Below are 19,364 nucleotides of genomic sequence, written 5' to 3' on the forward strand. Positions count from 1 at the left end.
GTGTGCTTCCTGAGGAGGAGTATCTGATTGCTGGAAGAAGGAAAAAAGGCTAAAGACTAGATGGTATTATTTGGTTGTGAAATTGAGTATTTCTAATCAATTTCAGTCATCAGCTTTTTGCAATTAATACAGCATATTTTGTGTTGGAATCTGTACACTTCTGCTTCTTCATGATTCCTTTAATATGTATAGTTTTGTGCAATCACAAATCCGTAGCGAAGGAGAATTTAGGAGGCTTTCTTAACCTTGCTAAATGCTCTCTTCTTTCTTCATTAGTAGGTATTATTGTTATGGTTTTTTTGAGAGTATTGAAATATAATGGTAGACTAGTTCCTCAAGGTGTTCCTCTATTAAGATGTTCATCTTTTTTATATTAAAAAATCACCCTGATTCACCTTCCTGTCAGTGCTGTAGAGAAGAAAGGATTTCCCGTTAGGATAATTGCCATCTCTTTATATTTTTGAGCCTGAAGCTAGCTAGCAAATCATGGAAGCCTACTGTGAGAAAGACAATCCTATTTTAACAAATCCTTCTTACTTTTGTTCTTTGTAAGTGCTGATTCTATTATAATTGCACATTTAAGGGCCTTTTGTGTTTTATTCATCTCACGGTAGAATTTACATATAAACTTATGTTTAAGCTAACATACATTCTTTCCGTGGTGCTTCAGAAGAGAAGAGATACTTGCTGTGGTTGCACTAATCTGGAGTTTCTGTGAGCAGAGTGGAATGAGAATTTCCAGTTTTCATGGCAGGATCAGCTTGTGTATTGTTCTGTGTGTGTATGTAGGTGGAGATGTGAATGTGTGAGCTCCCATGTGCACATCGTGCTCTCGGCTTTCGTGACGGTGTAACATAAGAACACGCAGCAGAGAGGAGCAAAGGGCTGAAGTGCTCAGAATGAAAGGGTTAATGCCATACCTTAATGCCTGGGGATGACGCCATGCTGTCATTTGTGAGCTCTGAGGTGGCTGACCACTTGCATTTTGGGATAAATCCCTTGGAAAGGGAAGGCGTTTCAGAGCGAGGTGTGATCTCTTCTCCTGGTAAGAGTGATTGATGAGGAATGAATAAATAGTTAAAAGAACTGAATAAATATCACCCTCCTCTGTAAGTCCAGGCAACACCCTGGCTGGCACATATATACTTTAATGTGACATTTTACCCAGATGCTTGAATTGGTTGGTAACAAAAAACATCCCCAAAGACCAAATCAGAGTTTCATCACAACTGCTTGTGACAGTTTTTCTTTTACAGTGACATTTCAATGAAAATTTAAATAAAAGCAAGGAATTACAATATTTTGCAAATAGGATGTATTGATTGAGTAGCTATGCAAAGGGTGACAGAGGCTGCTTGAGTGGAAGCAGGGGCCCTGACAGCAGGTTCTTTGCCAATTGGTGAAATGGTCCACTGAATTGGATAACACAGCATACCATAGTGACTGATTAAATTGATTTGTCCATGGCTACTGCCTATCCTGCTACTGAGGCCCTTTACCCTATTTTCAAACTTTTTTTCTTTTTTCTAACTGTTCTAAATAGATGTGATACTAAAGGAGAAAATAAATGTGCTGATGCATTCACAGCCATAAAATTCCATATCCTGAATTAAGACAAAAAATACAATTTCCAGAATGTCTGCACACTCCTATGCTATACTGTTAGAATGCATTTATCCCGGGAACAAGTACACTGCTAGAAACCAATGACAAATAATAAACATCATTCTCTAATATAACCTAAATTACAATCAGTACCACATCTGTGTATCCTTAGATGTATTTATTGAAAGGGGAGAAAGTAAAACACTTTAAAGATTTTTGCTGCTATTGTTTCATTTCTCTAATTGCAAGACTTTATTTCCTTACTACTTTTTTCAGAAGGTATTTAGAAAGCTTGTGGTGGAAGCAGCTGAATGCCAGTTAGGAAGACTGAATGCTGAACATACTGGCAAGTGAGGGTCACTAATTTGAAAATACCTGCAATGATTTGGCAAAAAGTAGGGATAATGTTTAATAACTTGAAAATTATTTTTTTTAACCATAGGAGAAAAAACCTTTATGTTTTGGTCTTAGATCAGGATGTTTGGATTTTGCAATGTACTTAGTATGTCATTTCCCTTCCTGTGCTAGGGAAATCAATACTAAGTGATAATGGGGCTGGTGCATGTTATTTTCTTTGTGATTCAGGGGAAGCTTTGTTAGACAGTGTTTGCCTTCATGGGTTAGTCTGTAGTATATGCAGACACAGTAGTGTAAGCACAGTCTTCAAATTCCACTGAAAAATCACATCAAACTTCAGGGCAGTGGTGACATCAAAATGGAACCAGTTCACCTAAAATATGTTATTGCAGTTGTTGTAGAAGTGCAGAGTTCATTGTACTGGGCTTGGTTTCTTCTTACTCATTTTTAGGGAAGATACAACAATAAAACACAATAATTTCTGAAAGGACAATGAAGTTCTGTTCATTATTTAACTTCTGTAAATTACTGGTCAGTCTTGTAGGACATGATGGCATGCAGCGTGCCATGAGAAACTTGTGCTGTTTTTTTGTTTGTCTGTGGAAATGAAGATATGGTTGGTATCTTGCTGCTAGTGATGAAGAGATGTGAAGTGGGAGGTGCCAGGCATTGTTTCTTGGAGTGGAATTACAAATGTTGGTATTTGCAGTCTTTTTTTAAAAGTTACACAGGTTTTATCAATAGCATTTCTTTGCAAGGTAAAGCAAATTCCATAGGTGAGACTTCAGTTATACATAAGCTTTGCTTGGATTAAACTTCTTGATATTGTATAAACTAGTAGGGACTACTAAATCCTAGGTGAAATAGTCAAATGGTGCTTTGTTACTTCTCAGGAATCTGAAAGTGTAACATATCTTTATGTGGGCTTGATCCAGAGCACATTGCAGTATTTTGTTCATAGTTATAGTTACAGTCTTTTTTTTAATCCTTGACTCCACAGACCTAAGTATTTGTGAAATAATTGTTTTTAATTTGTTGGTGGTTAAGGGAAAGTAAAAAAAAAAAAAAACACACCAAAAAAAAACAGGTTTAGTTCTTTCCAGTAATGTTTGATTATTGGAAATGAAATGTCTATGCATTCAGTGCAAGTTTTATAAAACAAAGAAACAGAAAGCATACAAAAGCAGCCAAAGTTGAAAACTCGGTGGTGCACATAAGGTCACCATGCCAAAGGCGTGTAATTATTTCTTTGTATCATATGTTAGAATAATGTAATCCAATAACTGGTGTTCCCGATGTGTGTTACAAAGGATTCTGTAAGGAATTGCTGGAGAGTTCTTCAGGACTCCCTTGGCTAACAAGGTTAAATAGAAGAGGTTTTGTGGGCTTCAGCCATTTCTGAGAAGTGTGGGAGAAGCCGTGTCCGTGTGGCTGGAGGGGCCTCTCTGCACCCCTGGGCTCCGGGCAGCGCATCCAGGAAAGCGGCACCGCGGCCACAGCCACGTGGGCTGGGAGTTCTGGGCGGAAACACAAACACAGATTCATGACTATTGCATGGGCTATGCTGAGTTTATTCTGAATCGAACCCCTAAGTGCCGTCACAGACCCTCTGTCCCCACTGGCCCAGAGCCTTGGCCCGCCGTGCCTGGGCTGAGCCAGAGGAGCCGAGGAGCCAGGATCTGGGACAGTGCCGGGTCCTGGGGCAGAGCCGGGGTCTGGGACAATGCCGGGTCCTGGGGCAGAGCCGGGGTCTGGGACAATGCCGGGTCCTGGGGCAGAGCCGGGGTCTGGGACAATGCCGGGTCCTGGGGCAGAGCCGGGGTCTGGGACAGAGCCGGGATCTGGGACAATGCCGGGCCCTGGGGCAGAGCCGGGATCTCGAACAGTGCCGGGATCTGGGACAATGCCGGGCCCTGGGGCAATTCCGGTCCTGGCTCGGGGCGGGCACCGCGCCCCTCCCCGGGCTCGCGTTTCCCCGGCTGCCGGCCCCGCGTCCCTCGGGCCCCGGTTCCGGGAGCGGCCCAGCCGGAGCCTCCCCGCTCGACGCGGGACAGCGGGAGCGGGTGCCGGGGCTCGCAGGGACAGCGGGGCGGCCACGGCTGGAGATCTGGTGCCCTCTAGTGGGGCCGCGCCCGGGCCCGCAAGGAACCTTCCCGCTGGACGCTGCCTCGCGTAACTCCATCTCTGTCTCTGTTTGGTTTTAGATGCTACAACTGCGGTGGCCTCGACCACCACGCTAAAGAATGTAGTCTACCTCCGCAGCCAAAGAAGTGCCATTACTGTCAGAGCATCATGCACATGGTGGCTAACTGCCCCCATAAAACTGTCTCGCAGCAGCCCGCTAGTTCTCAGGGAAGACACGAAGCCGAACCGCAGCCTTCCACTTCTGCCTTGCTGAGAGAAGGGGGAGGATCGCACGGCTTCTCGTCTCCATCGTACTCTCAGGAAGGCAGGCCGGAGATGTCGGAGCGCTCGGGCAGGTCACCGCAGGAAGTGTCGTCGAGTAAGTTGTCTGCGTCGCCTGAAGAACCAAACAGAAAGGGGCCTTCTGTTCAGAAAAGGAAAAAAACTTAATGCATTTTTCATAATGTTCCGTTTTCTTTACCCTCTTGGGATGTCTACCTCATGCAAGTACAGGGGAAATAATTCATTATCAGTAGCTGACCTGGAATTTTAACTACTGTTGAGGAACTGTGAATGTTTTGTTGTTTTTTGTTGGTTTTTTTTTTCTTTGATAGACAAATCACTCCAAACAAAATACATTTGAGCAGGGTGCATTATGTTTTACTTTCTGTGTGTATGTGTGAGTGTGCATGCGTGTGTGTATGTGTACATATCTATAAATATATATTTTTCCATCAGACCATTCTCCAGATCCCACCAGACATTACTGTGAAGCAAAAGTCACTGTACCCACCCAATGTTCCTGAACTCATTCCTAGAACCTGTTTCTAAATGTGTTCAGAAAGCAAACAAGAAAACCTAATTCTCTGAAATTTCACTCAGAAACAAACCAAACAAGAACTGATAAACCACACAAAGAACTGAGATCAAGACTGTTACGTTTCTTGTGAACCAAAGGATACTTTCATATTTTAAAGCTGCCATATGGTACTAAAGATACTAAGACATCCCCCGTCCCATCAATTTGAATTAGTTCCTTTTCATCGCCACAAAATATCAAAACCCTCCCCTCCCCATGCCAGTGCAGAGCAGTTTCATGACTCAAGACAACTCTCATTGCCACCACCCTTTGTTGGTGAGGAGTTTAAAGCTCCAGAAAAGACAATGAATGTGTAGTTTCTGTGATGGTTTTTCAAAATGTTTTGTTAAATTAATATGATTGTAACTGTAATTTAGATGTCTGTTGTGTAGGGGAGAATGTGTAAGTTGTTACCGAACAGACCCTTTTGAGTGGTGTCAGGATGCCATCCTGGTTAGCCATTTGTATACTGTGAACATTTAGGGTACCTTGGTGGCAGTAGTAGCCGCAGCAGCAGCAATTTCTCTTGGTCCCAAGTAGTGTCCCTCAATTTGAAGGGTCTTCCCCCTTATTTCCTACTGAAATACCGTGGAGAGAACTCCCTAGGGATTTTTATTGTTGTTGTCTGTTTGGGTTTTCAAGAAAACAAAATGCAAAGCTAACGAGATCCTGGGCTGAATAGTTTCCTAAGACTAAATGTAGATGGGCACTTGGGGTTGCTCAGCTGGCCTCCCTAGATGGTGATACAGCATGGGTGCAGACCTGCAGATCTCCCAGAAGCCCTGACCATCACCTGCTTCTGGTGAACTGGGGGCTGCAGCTGACCAGCCTTGGTGCAGAGTGCCCTAGGACCACACACTTCTGTGTGAAGGAGGAGGAAGATTGGTGGCCTCAGAGTGAGACTCCCTGGGCTGCAGGCCTTGCCCGGGGTTAATAGAGTTGGAGCCTATCAAAACTTCAAGTCGCTTTCCATTTGTAACTTTTGAATTACCAAGTCATACGTAAGATAACGTACTCTGACAAATCCCATTGTGGATGTAAGTTAATTAGAGAAACCTGTATAATCCTTAACATTGGCAATAAACACAGGCTGTTAAAGCTTGAAAGTGTCGGGTAGGTTTAAGCTCGGATAATCAAACTAAAGAAACAGCCTGCATGAAAGGCTACAGCGAGCCAAAGTCCTACCCTGGTGACTCCTCTGCAGCTGAGGGTTACACCAGGTATGCAGCTGGCTCACTGCCTGGCCTTTCCCCTTCCCACTTGTCCTGCCACATGAGACTTTTACTGGTGCTGCTGCTGCTTCAGTGAACAGGTAGTCATCAAACTCCTCAGTGAAGGGCACAATTTCGAGAGAGAATTATTTTGTGTGAATTCCTTGCCAGTGTTTGCAAGAATCTCAAGGTTTGTACTGAAGTTCTCAGTAATGCTAATGCAAAGCTTACCTTTGACGATATTGAATGTGATATATCTATAGAGAACGTCCTTGCCTTACGTAAGGATAGTAAACTTATTTAAATTATGTAGACAAATCAAAGTGGCATTGCTTAACCTTCTAGTCGGTGTAAAAACCAGGTTAAACAGCAAAGATGCAAAACTTAGGTCACTTTGAAAATTTAAACCAAAGTTCCTTATAGAAATAGGCAACTGTGGATTTGAAAACTGGTCATTCCCTGTTTATATGTAAGAAGTTCAGAGCTGAGATAAGGAAATGTTTTCAACATGTGGATTTTTGTAGGTGCTGTTTGAAATCACTGTGCGCACCAAAGTCAGACTGAACTGCTAAGAGCACATACCAAACCCTATCTTATTGTTGAAAGCTTAAGGTTTTATTTTTATATATTAGAATGTTATCACTGTTACATAACATACTCAGGACAAAGAACTTTGCTCAGGGAATATACCATGTAATGTTTTTTCTTTACAGAATAGTCTACAGACCTGCTTACTCAGAACAAACCAAATAGTCTTAGACCTTTTTATCTCTGTATAAGTATTATGTACTGATGTTAGTAACTACCTCTGAGTTGACGTAGACTGTCAGTTTCTGATAATCAGATCTCAGCGTTTTGTATTATAAGTTCCTGTGAAATGATGAAGTGGTATTATGTACTGGTTGCTTATGTGAGCATTTGTGTCTTTATATTCACAGGGTCTGAGTTTTCAGAGATGCTGGGCAACCACAGCTCCCACTGACTTCCAGTTGGGGTTATGGTGCTTGGCTTTTCTAGGAGGGGAGGGATGGGGGATTGGGGTGGAGGGGGAAGAACAAAAACACAAAAGCATCAAGCCCACTTTGTTTACATAGGTGACAATAAAATTATTATTCTGTTTACAGCAAAAGGCTACCTCATATCTACTGCATGAACACACCTTTGTGCTGCTGTGGCCTTAAAGGTGGCTGTTGATCTATGGTACATACTTTTTATCTGTACTGAATATGTGACTGTTAGTTCACCACTGCAGACGTTATGATAAATACTTGTTTAAGATGAAGCGTCCATTTGAAATTATGAGACCTTTCCAAACATTTCTTTGAAAGTTTTTATTTTTCTGTCCAAAGGATTATGGGCACTGTTCATGGGAATGAATACAGCTCCAGAAGAGACAAAAATGTACATGCCTAAGTTAAACATATAGCAGCATAAGCTGCAGCAGGTAACTACTTAGCACTGGGCTACAGTAGGAAAAAAAATCTAGTTACACCCTTCAATTGGCTGCTCCAAATAAGCAAAGAACCTTTTAAAGGAGGAGGCACAGACTGAGTTTGGGATTCTTCCTTCATGCCTAAGGACAAAATTAATATTCGGCAGCATTTGCTCAGGCTGGATCTCCCCCTATTCACCAGCCTGTCCTTGCCAGAGCGCTCCACAATAAAACTCATTTGAGTAGAAATAGTTCAAATATCTGCTCAGACAGATGTATTTTTCTCCTGACAATAGTGGAGATAAGGTTAAACCTGAAGCAAGAATCTCCCTCCCTCCCCTTCCCCCATCCCAAAATGCTCTATGTGATTTAATTGTAAGGGACATTGTGAGATATTTTTTACTCTTCCCCAAGGAGAGGTCACAGTATTTAATTACACGCTACAAAAGATAGGCCATGAGGAAGACTCTTGGAGGAAGAGCCAAATAACTTTTTGCTGCAGTTAATAGCAGATCTGGCATTGTAATACCATTTGCAATATTTTGCCTTTAGCCAGCTTTCAGGGAGTGCCAAACACCACATTTGGATCCTACCTCTTCCCGTTGTAGGCCACCTTTTTCAGCCATTTTATTCTGCACCAGTGTTATCCTGGAGTTCCTGCTTGGTTCCTGCTAACTTAGTTTTGTTAATAGAACCCCATTAAAAAAAAAAGTGCTTATAGATCTTGTACCATTCTTTGTAAGAAGCATTATAAAAGAACATGGGAAATCGCATGGAGTCTTAAATTTAATTTAATTAATTTATCTGTAAGAAATGTTTATCATAAAAAATATATATGTATTCCCCTGTGCTAGATATAAAAGTAATTGGGAAGATGTGTACATGTGCAGATGCACTGATTTTAATTTCCTAGAAGTCTTAATGAGATTTGAGTATTGTTTTAGAAACAAGCAGAGCCTTGTTAAATGCATCGATCTTATTTTGGTTAGTTTTATCAACAGCCTCTTTAAGATCCAGTGGTTGTGTTACCCCTGTTACAACTGTTGACTGATAACAAGAGGTTGGTCTATGAAGACACATTTCTTTTTTTTGTATAAACCAGGGCTGTGTATCAGCAGCTGTGGCAGTATTTTTCTGAGAATGTTGAAAAGTAGCAAGGTATTAGCTACCATTGTCATTGAACCAAATGTATGAATATCTTTACAAAGGACAATGGTTTTGACTACCTCTTGGATTACTAAGTTAAGCAACAACTGTCTGATAAACATCACCAGACTGGCTTTAACTAGTATGTGTTGCTTGTGATAATAATAACAATAACCGTACTAGAGACCAAAGTGAACACTGATTTCTATATGTCTTTAATACTGTGTCTTATCTAGTGTTTTTAAATTATCTCTGTAGTATAGATTACCTCATTGTCCATTTTGACTTGTATGTTGTTTACAAGGTGAAATAAAAGAAAAATCACTTGAATTTTATGTTGTAAGAAAAAAACCTTGAGTTGAAGTTTTGAAAGTCATTTCACCTGTTTACTGTCTTGAGGGACTAAAGCACTGATTGCCTTTCTACATATCATGTATTTTATATCCTCATTTCATGCCTAATGTCTTTTTTTCCTGTCAGTCATGGATATTGCGAGGTTGAAAAGAATTACTTGATTAAAAATAAAACATATAACATTGGCATTTACAGTGAGCCTTTGAGATTTGCTTTATTTGCATAGTAAAAACACACTGTTTTCTTTTGCACCTATGCTCACTTAGTTTTGGGATATTACCTTCAGAAAAAATAATTTGAGTTATATAAGTCATTGCTGGGGGGAGGGAGGGAGAAATAAATTATTAATTCACACCTGAATCATACTTGCAGTGCTGCAGAAATTGTACCCCAAAACCTATTCAGCTATTGAAATCAAACTGCAGCATTATAGCTTTTGGTACTTATTCTCTGTGAGAATACACTGGACATTAAGGCTATAAGACATTTAGGTTATTATCTTGCCTGAAAAGCTTTTGGTATTTAAGCCTCATCCCATCTTTATTACTACTTCCATAATCTGTAAGCTTGTATATATCTATCTCATGGTAATTTAAACTGAATTGAAGAGGGGTTTCTTTTTAGAAAGGAAAGTGCTGTCATTTTTCATTACCTGGAAATTCCTTCTGTAAATTACATAAAGTGTTATTAGTGACTTGGATGGCATTAGCTCATCATTCTCTATTAAAATATTTGAGGATGTGTATATGCCAGCTCCAGTGCCTCTGTTTTAACACAGGGCTCTTCATGCAGTGATTAATGGCAAAATTTAACAACCTCTTCTAATACAAGGAGGAATTTTTTTTTCTAATTGCACAAACACCTGCATGGAAGGGTGACTATCTACTACTCTTCTAGTCACAGAAAACTTCCTTTTACTTCCCCTTACCTCTCATACATGTCGACAAAAAAGAGTGAGCTATGAAGATGTGTCCCAATCACATGTCCAGTCACATCCAGTCATGTTCCCACCTCACTCCCAACCTGTAGCCAAGTGGTTTCATCACTCTCCTGAAATGTGGAAGAGGTGACTTGCGTTCCCCTTGGCCAACATCCCACACATGTCCCACTGCTGGTGTCAGTCCTGAGGATCAGTGACTGTGAAACACCTGGTGAGGGCTCTGTGAAGAGCACAGCTCACACCAGGTGCTTACACGAGCTCCTGGCCAGCCTCACCCCAGTGTCTCAGCGAATGGGAGGGGACACCTTGGGTGTGCCACCACCTAACTCTGGAACACCCTGCAAGGTGACACAGGCAGGAGGGAGCCACCTCGGGGAGCACTGAGCAGCTCTGGCCATGCACAGATGTGGGAAACCCTTGGAACAAGTGAAATGAAGAAACTTCCTCTCCAGCTGTGTCTAATGCTGACTGAGACCAAAGCACCTGCAAGAAGAGCAGCACCTAGTTCTCCCCACCTCATCTCCCAAATGAGTAGCCCTCCTTCCCAGAGCCACTAAAAGTCAGCATCTTTATCCTTTCCCAGGACAGTTTAGAGCTATTCTCTTCATGTTATAGACAAGAAGCCTTGCCTTGTGCATTAGGCAAAGGCAGATCATCAGCAGCACCTAAACCCACTGCTGGAAGGCAAGGCCTCCCTTCCTAACCCTGCAGAGAAGTGATCACTGCCACACAGCATTACAACAACATTGCTCTGTGCCAACAAGAAAAAATCTTTGGGTTGAAACTTCTAATTTAATCAATAGAGTGACATCAAAATCACAGAAGCCTTTTGAAATAACAATAAAAGTAGTTTGTTTACTTTCTTCCCTGCTCAGTGGGTCCTGGGATGCATGCTTCCAAGCTATCTTCCAGCCTTTCTGTAACCCTAAGTGCCAAAACAAATGTGGCCCAATTTTTGAAAGAATTGCAAACAAATTTTTGAAAGAATTGCATTTTTCTTGCAATCTGTTGGAAGCAAGAGCTCCCACAAGCCATTACATTTACACAAGCTATTCGTTTCTAAACTACTCCTAATTTATGGTAGACTCAGCATACCTATCTCCTTCCCTCAACACCAGTCAACTTTTCTCCAATAACAAAAAATACCCCAGATGCAAGTAATTTCACATACTTTCAAGTTGTTTACACAATTAGCCCTCACACCTCCTGTGTACTTGCACAGGAGGACACTCTTTGGTGGACAGGAGGGAATTCATTCTGTGGATGAATATGTGACATGAATTCTCCTGATATCAGTGTAATTCAGGTGATGTCCCAATTAATTAATGTAAACACCATTTTGGCAGTGTGCTCTGCTGTTTCCAGTATTGTCTGCTGCCTGCAATGGTGCTGACCTCTGGGATGAGCAGTCCCCTCAAGAGCATGTTGCTCTGCACCGGTTATTATTTTTGCAGTCATTGGCCACTGGATGATTGCTGAGTAGCTGCCATCGAGCCCCAGGCACCTTTTCAGGCTGCTGGTGCTCAGTTAACATGCAGATGGTCGATTTTTGTTTGCTGGCTGTTCAATATTTGGCCCTGGGCATCACTTACTGCACAGCTCTTAGCCCAGATTTTCAGGGCTGGAGCAGCCAAACAATTCATAAACCAACAAAGATGGACTGGTGGTGTTTCTAATGTTCTCCAGCCAGGAGAAGGCAAACTAGGCAGAAAGAATGACAAGCCCTGAGCTTAGGTTTAGATGCTTACAACCCATTTACTTCCAAATCATCCAGGATTCCAGGCCAGGAAGTAGCAGTTGTTTATCTAGTTTGACCTGCTGGACATCGCAGGCTATTAAATTTAAGGCAGCTACAGGGCATTGAATTTTAGCACTCAGCTTTAGCTGGAGCCATGTTTGCTTGGGTGCTTTAAGCATATTTTCTAATAGGGCTTCAGGTCAGGCCTGAATGCTTTTGAGAAAAAAAGAGATGGTCTGCTCCATGACAGCTTGTTTTAATCACCTGCTGCTAACAAGTAGTGCCTCATTTTCCAGTTCCACTGGCTTCAACTTCCAGCTCTTTGTCCACTGTAGTGAAAAGTCCTGTGTGCACCAATAAGGAAATTCAACCCTCTTTCTTTAGTTTTTAAAATTATAGACAAGACCCAGTATATATATATATATATATTTATTTATTTATTTAATGTAGAATTGCCTCCTCCTTTATCATTATTTTAAGAAACCTGCAACTTGCCTCATTCATAATGAAGTAAGGCTATGCTGGGATAGCATATCAGCTCTGGCTTTAAAATCAGCCTTATTGAGCTACCAGTGTTGGTCTTTAGTGTCCTAGAGAACTGGTTCTTTTCTCTTCTTTCCCTTTTAGAAATGTGCTGGATTATCATGCACTGGATTCTTGAAAGCAATTAGCTAAAACTGCCCCACCAAAACCAAATCAAACAAAATAATAATAAAACACAACAACTAAATCCACTTCAGTTGGAGCACCCAAAATATTTGAGGCAATCAGACTAAGCAGACATTTTGGGAAATACTGGCTGGAAGTTACTAGAATGATGTATAATAAGTGGAATTTGGAAGTATTTTGGGAGTTGCCCATGAAAGAAAGCAGCAATGCCGTTTCTCCCCCAAGGCAGCACAGCAAGGGTGGGGGCTTGAAGCCCAGCAAGTTCCTTTCCATTCAGCCCCCGTTTCTTTCATCTCTCCTTGACCTACCCTGACAGCTGTGACAAAAAGTCACAGTCAAGCCTGCTGAACCGTAACTTCTCTGGAGTTTCAAGCCTGAGAGTTTCTGAAAAGCAGCTGTCTTGCACAAAGCTGTGCAGAGAGGAGCAGAGGCTGCCCCCACAGAGCCCCTCTGCTCGGCTGCTGCGGTGGAGGGTGATGGGGACAGGCACAAGCCCCACACCAGCAGTCCCGGAGCCCTAAGATCTGTTTGTCTGTCAGCAAAAGCCAGGGGGAATTAAAGCTGAAGAACTGCAGGAACAGACATATGGTTTCAGCACCAGGTGATTAAAAAAAAAAAAAAAAAGAAAGAAAGAAAAGAAAAGAAAGGAAAAAAAGAGGGCAAGGTTTGCTAGCCACTCTGACCAAAGAATCTGGAAAAATAGGATTAGTGGCAGCTCCTGGTGTCTGGGGACAGTGAATCAGGGGGCTTCAAAGAGCAGCAATAGGCTCAGGTGCCCTTCCATCTGTTTCAGTAACGCTGCATTTTCAGACCAGGGATTGGGGCTGTTTCTCCTGATGACTCATGAAGAAGTGATGGCCCTGAACTGACCTGAATGCTAAAAGCTACAGCCTTGTTCCCCTGCCCATCTTGGGTTTGCTGCAAGGTTTGGGGTGTGGGGGCAGGGGCAGCTGTGCCCCTCCAGCCCATGGAGGTCCATGGGGTGGCAGGTGGATGCCCAGAGGATGCTGTGACCCCATGAGAATCCCACACTGGAGCAGATTTCTGGAAGGGCCTGTGGCCCCATGATGGACCCACACTGAACCATTCTGTCCCTGAAGGGCTGCACCCCATGGAAGGCACCCACACTGGAGCAGTTCATGAACAACTGCAGCCCATGGGAAGGACTAACTTCATTGGAGAAGTTTATGAAGGAATGTCTTCCATGAGAGGGACACCACTCTGGAGCAGGGGAAGAGTGTGGGGAGTCCTCTCCCTGAGGAGAAAGGAGAAGCAGAGACATCCTGTCTGTGATGAGCTACCACAATCCACAATGTCCATTCCCCTGCACTGCTGGCAGGAAAGAGAGGTTTTGGGAATAAAACCAAGCCCAGAAAGAACGGGTGGGGGGAAAAAGTGGGGAAGTTGTTTTTAGATTTTGTTTCTCATTACCCTACTCTGATTTGATTGGAAATAAATTATGCTAATTTCCCCAAGACAAGTCTGTTTTGCCCATCACAGTGACTGGAGGTTGATCTCTCCCTGTCCTTATCTCAACCTGAATGAATCTTTTATTACATTGTCCCCCCTCTGTCCAGCTGAAGAAGGGGTAACAGAGCAGCTTTGGTGGGCATCTGGTGTCTAGCTGGGTCAGCACACTGCCCAAAGCAGGAGAGGCTGAGAGTATTTCACCTTGAGCCAGCACTGGTGAGAAACAGCCACCTCTGCAGAGCATCCTCTGGGGGCTGTGCTCTGCTCAAGAGTCACCACAGTCCTGCTGGATGAAGGCCATGAACCACAAATGGGAAGGTAAAATCTTCTTCCTAGAAACCTCACATAGCTTCCCAGAAACTGCAAGGGAGGGGCTGAAGTTCTAGCTGTTTGACCAGACAGCATCATCTCTACAGGTAGTGGTGTAAAACCTCCCTTCTTTTGTCTGCTCATGATTGCCTGCCCTTCAGCCTGACAAAGTGGCAAAGGTAGGCCAAGGGTTCTTCACAATTTTTCTGCAGGATGAACATTTTCTAAGCACTCTGGCAAGTAGTTTTTGGGACTGGGAATGACAATATGCTGATCTATTTCTGTGGTTTAAAACAGGTATTTTTCTCTACAAACAAGAAGTTTTTCAAATCAACAGCACTGACAGTGTTTTCCACAGCAGGGATTAGGGCTGATTTTCAGGTGAATTTTTTCAGCGAAAACAGCCCACCTGCCTCTTTTTACATGGATTTGAAGCACTGCAGCAAGACACAGACACCACAGGAGCAGGGAAGGCAATGGAAGGAAAAGCACCAATCAGTGCAGATCCTGAGGCCCTCAGTAGCACAAGGTATTTATTAGCTTGCAGCTAAGAGCTACAAGCAGTTACCAGAAAAGCCTTGTCACCCTCATGAGTCACACAGGGACATGCTATACTCACTCAAAATCAAAACAAAATCATCCATTTCCTGGAACACTACCAGCACAAAGCCTCAGTGAAGTGACAGGATACAAGAAGAAAGGGCTGGTAGAAGAATAAAGAAGGTCAAGAGTCTCTCTCATTTGGTTTCCTCTCGCTGCAGAGAGACTCTGGCAGGTCCCAGGAGCCTCAGGGGCTCCTGGGGTCACCCTGAGCCCCAGCTGAGCTTCCCAGGCCCGTGCCAGGGTCCAGCCACACTCATCACCCCGTGCCTCCAAAGTGTCCATCTAACCCACTGCTTCTGAGCCTGGCTTTGTCCCCAGCGAGTCAAAGGGGGAAGGATTTGGGTCACTGTGAGCCTTTGTTGGAAAGGTTCCCTAAATTAGCTCCTCTGTTTGAGATAAAAGAAGAAAGGGGTCCATCTTTATTTTCCCCATTCATGCACTGTAATTACTCCATCTCATCTCTGTCTGCTATTCAGTGGCTCTCAGCAAGGCCTTGGCAGCCAGGTCACAGGTCAGCAGCGAGGACAAGCCCCTGCTTCCCTGAAAAGGATTGAAATGTTTTAAGTGCAGCTTCAGCAGCTTCCAGAACATGCCAATCCCTTCTGAAAAAGTGGGTTTGGTGAGCCACACCTGCAGTGACATGGTGAGGAGACCATAGGTCTGGAAATCCCTGCTCCTGCACTTCATTCTCTGGTCATCACTTGCTTTACTGAAGTTCTCAGGAAAGCAGTTAATAAAACAAGACTCTCTACTGTGCATTGCTTTATTTCTCCAGATTACATAGCAAGGTACTTGCCTTGTGAAATTTCAGGTCTGCTCAGCTGCCTTGTTTGCATCTTTATTTTTAATCCAATGTGTAATTTTGCTGTTGTTGGTTAGACAGCTCTGTACATGTCAAATACTAGCTCTAACATGAAATGTACAGGTAAGATCTCCCAGGCCTCAGAGAAAAAGTGCAATTGCCCTGTGACTATTGTTTGTTTGAAAAGATAGACATCAAAACAACGTAAAACAAAAACTGGGGGAATTTGCTCTGTTCTGGCATCAGTGCCAAGGATCCAGCTGGAGCTGCTTCTCCGCTTGAAGGTACCACACACCATAAGGTGACAGCTCCTGGTACAAGCAATAAATGCAAAAACCACAGCTGTGGGGGTGGGCTGAAAGCATAAAATGTCTCTCTTTCAGCAATTTCCTTTTACAGAGAAGGCTGGCTCAAAGGGATTAACACACAGTTGTTCTCCAGGTCCAAAGGAGAGCGAAAAGACCCCAAACCACTAAACCTAAACAGGTTTTAAACAGGTCAGGCATAGGTGAGCACTGACCTCTGTGACCTTACAAGAGGGGAGCCCTGGGTTGGGCCAGACAAGACCAGCAGAAGGGGTTTTATCTTTCCTTGTCCCATTCTGAAGGGGTAGGAGCTATCAGGGAAGAGCAGAGATAGCTGGAATATTGAATGCCTTAGACTGCCACAGCAGCAGCTGCAAAAAAGAATCTCCTGCCTCCCTGCTGTAATTCACAGTGTACAAATCCTAATGAGTCAGGTTTTGATGAGAAATATCCCGTTTACCTGGCCATGAGGGTAGCACTCACTCTACAAGAGCCATACTGCAGATGCCAAAATTCTCTAATAACAGCTCAGTAGATGTTATCATTTTCTTTTCACAGTAAAGCCCAGAGCTGGGCTTGGGAATTAATGCATTACAGCTGATGTACATATCATTCAGTCAACAGAGCTGGTAAGCAGAACAAAAGGAGAGTAAGAAAGCATATAAGAAGCTTTGATTTTCCAAACTGAAGTGCTTGGAATGCCAGATGACTGTGGAAATTCTCCCAAAACATTTCTCCCTTTGGAAAAGAAGAATCATTTTTTCCTCACTGCAGGAGCCATTAAAATATTTCCCATAATATTTATATACAGCATTCCCCTTTCATTCAGATTTACTCTATTGGGGATTTCCATTAATTTCAGCAGTCAGCACTTTTTAGTGCTTCTCAATGCACTGTATAGCGTGATAAACATGGTGCTGGACAAGAGCAGAACTCAGACCAGCTGCCTCAAGACACAAACACCAGAGTGATCATTCTTTCCATGACATGATTTTGCTAGTGCACAATTGATTTTTTCTCCCTGTCTTTCCTCAGCAGGCTCTGCTGCACCTATCTCAGAGAGGCAGAGAAAGCATCTCCAAGAGGAAGACAAGAATCAGAACAGGAACATCTGTCTGGGAAAGCTGTGCAGGGGCAGCTCACAGAGCTGCCACCTATCGGCACAATTCTGTTCACCTCAGTAGTTTCCCCCAAAGGTTTGTGATCACAGCTTAAGCACCCCAGCCTAGAGCAGTGTTGCCTCTTTTGCTTACTTTGGCACCAAAAGACACACTCTAAGCTCATCTGGCTCATCCCCAAGCCTGAAGCTTGCATACACTACCACAGCCTCTGCCAAATCCATGTCTTTCCAATTAAGTTGGTTTTGGGATTTTTTTTTTTTTCCTTCTGGCTTCCCCACTGATCCTGACAGCACTTGCAAAAAGCACAGGAAGTTTCTCCCCAGCAGAGGCTGCTGTTTGTCTGCATTCTTGTCTTCCAAAATGAGCAATTCTTAAGATTTCTCCTCTGATAAGCAAAACAGCACAAATTGCAGGGTGCTCTGGCACACAGCTCATTTCTGTTACCCTGACTGAGAGCCAACCAGAGCTCATCTGCATTGGTGCCGCCGGGCTGGGCTGAAGAAGCCCTTGTGCTGGCTGAGTGCACTCCAGAGGCAGTTCAGGGACAGGCTTGGCCACAATACAGCCTCCCAACCTCACCTTCCCCGACCCTGGTGAGGTAGCTGAGCAGAGAAAAGGCAGCAATCCAGCTCTCTGTGCTCCTTCCATTTTTAAGGCAACTTTAGAAAGCTATTAGTTTTCTGAGAGACTTGTGATGAACGGAGGTACAATTTAAAAGCAGGCTCCATCCATTAAGATAGTCAATGTAAAAAGAAGCTGGTTTGAGCTGAATGCAATGGAAACAACTTGTGGACAAACTCCACTCTAATAAAGTTGGATTAGCTCCAGCTGCCTGATTTAAATGAATGTCACAGAAAAATTTTGTGGCAATAACCCACAGAGAGATACTACCTGTGTGTTCATGTGTCATTTAGGATACAAACTAAATTGCTGAACCCAAAGCGTTGATTGTTCTACAAAGAAAACATTTCCCAGCCCACTAAAACAAAACATGAAAACAAACACCACTCATTTTGTTACTGATATGCTATCACAGATTATTTTAGGGGCTTTTATTTGCCTGTTGTTTCTTCACCTGCAAAATTTCAGATTGCCTTTTCTAGGAAAAGGCAGCAAAAGCAGCAAACATTTGCTGCAGTGTTAAGAACCTCAATTTCTCCAGGAATCACACATTAGAAGTGTACTTCCTTGGCCTTTCACTTGTCCCACCCTGCAGGGCTCAGGCTGGACGGCCAGCACAGCGGCACTTAACCCGATGGCGGGGCTTCGGGTCAGCACTGTGACAAACAGGAGAGCAGCTCCTTCAGAAAGGCCTTTATTAAAGACAGCTCTGGGTGGGCAACCCGAGGGGTCGGCACACCGCCACTGCTCCCACTGGACAACGCTGAGGATGAGGAGTGCAGCTTTGTCTTTCGGCACAGCTGGGGCTTCTGTCCTCACCAGAGTCCTTATGAAGACTATATTGGCTCGTAGTCCAGGGGTATCCTCTAAGCTGGGTACTATCCAAGCCAGGTACTATCCCAGGACAGGATCCGGCTCTGGTCAGGAGTGGGTGACTGAGTGTGGTTCTGGTGGGTTAAAGTCAAAGTTTATGTGCTGGTTTGTTGTTTTGAGAGGGTTCATATAGTTCCCACAGCCTCTCATTTGAATTCAGTCCGGGTGCAAGGCCTCCTGGGAGCAGGGAAGTGGTTCCCACGGGAATGGATACAAATCCAGGGCGAGATGGAAAGGGGAACAAATACAGAGTACGACCGGGACAGATACAAATACAAGGTAAAATAGTAACATCTAACAGCGGAAACAAAAGGCAAGTCTTAGAATTCTAATCTTCCAGGTTCAACAACAGACTAACACAGGGTACAAATACAGAGTATGATGAGGAGAGATACAAATACAGGGTAAAATAGCAACATTTATCAACAGCAACTAAAGGCAAGTCCTAGAACTCTAAAATTCAATGTCCAACAACAGACCAACACTTCAAATCAAGACCTTATCAACTTCATTAACAGCAACTCTGAAAAAGAGCTCTCATCTCCAGGATTTCATTCCTCACAAGCACCTCAGGCCATCCCCAGCGTTACAGCTGGGGACATGTCCTGGTGCAGGACGAGGCTGACCAAGAGCTGCAACCAGCGGAATAAGAGGGCAAACTCCAACTGCGGTGAATCCCAGCTCTAACCAAACCCAGGGAACCCAGCAGAAGACGACAAGAAGGGCAAGATTACAGCAGGTTTTAAAGGGTGAGGGTGCAAGGGAGGAGTCAGTCTCTGGACCAATGGGGACACTGTGGGGAGGGGGATCCAGGGGACCGGCATG

At 43.6% G+C, this 19,364-nt stretch overlaps 1 protein-coding gene across 1 annotated transcript in view; it reads left to right on the top strand.

Annotated features, from left to right (window-relative positions):
* Window positions 1-7,113, top strand: part of LIN28B (lin-28 homolog B) — a 95,043-nt gene extending 87,930 nt beyond the window's left edge. The window contains exon 4 of the mRNA XM_063153084.1: window positions 4,167-7,113. Within this exon, the coding sequence (XP_063009154.1) occupies window positions 4,167-4,536 (370 nt within the window). The 3' untranslated portion in view covers window positions 4,537-7,113. The remainder of the gene's footprint in view (window positions 1-4,166) is intronic.
* The last annotated feature ends 12,251 nt before the right edge of the window (window positions 7,114-19,364 follow it).

This window comes from Melospiza melodia, chromosome 3 (genome assembly GCF_035770615.1).
Source record: "Melospiza melodia melodia isolate bMelMel2 chromosome 3, bMelMel2.pri, whole genome shotgun sequence".
In the NCBI taxonomy this organism is placed as follows: Eukaryota; Metazoa; Chordata; class Aves; order Passeriformes; family Passerellidae; genus Melospiza; species Melospiza melodia.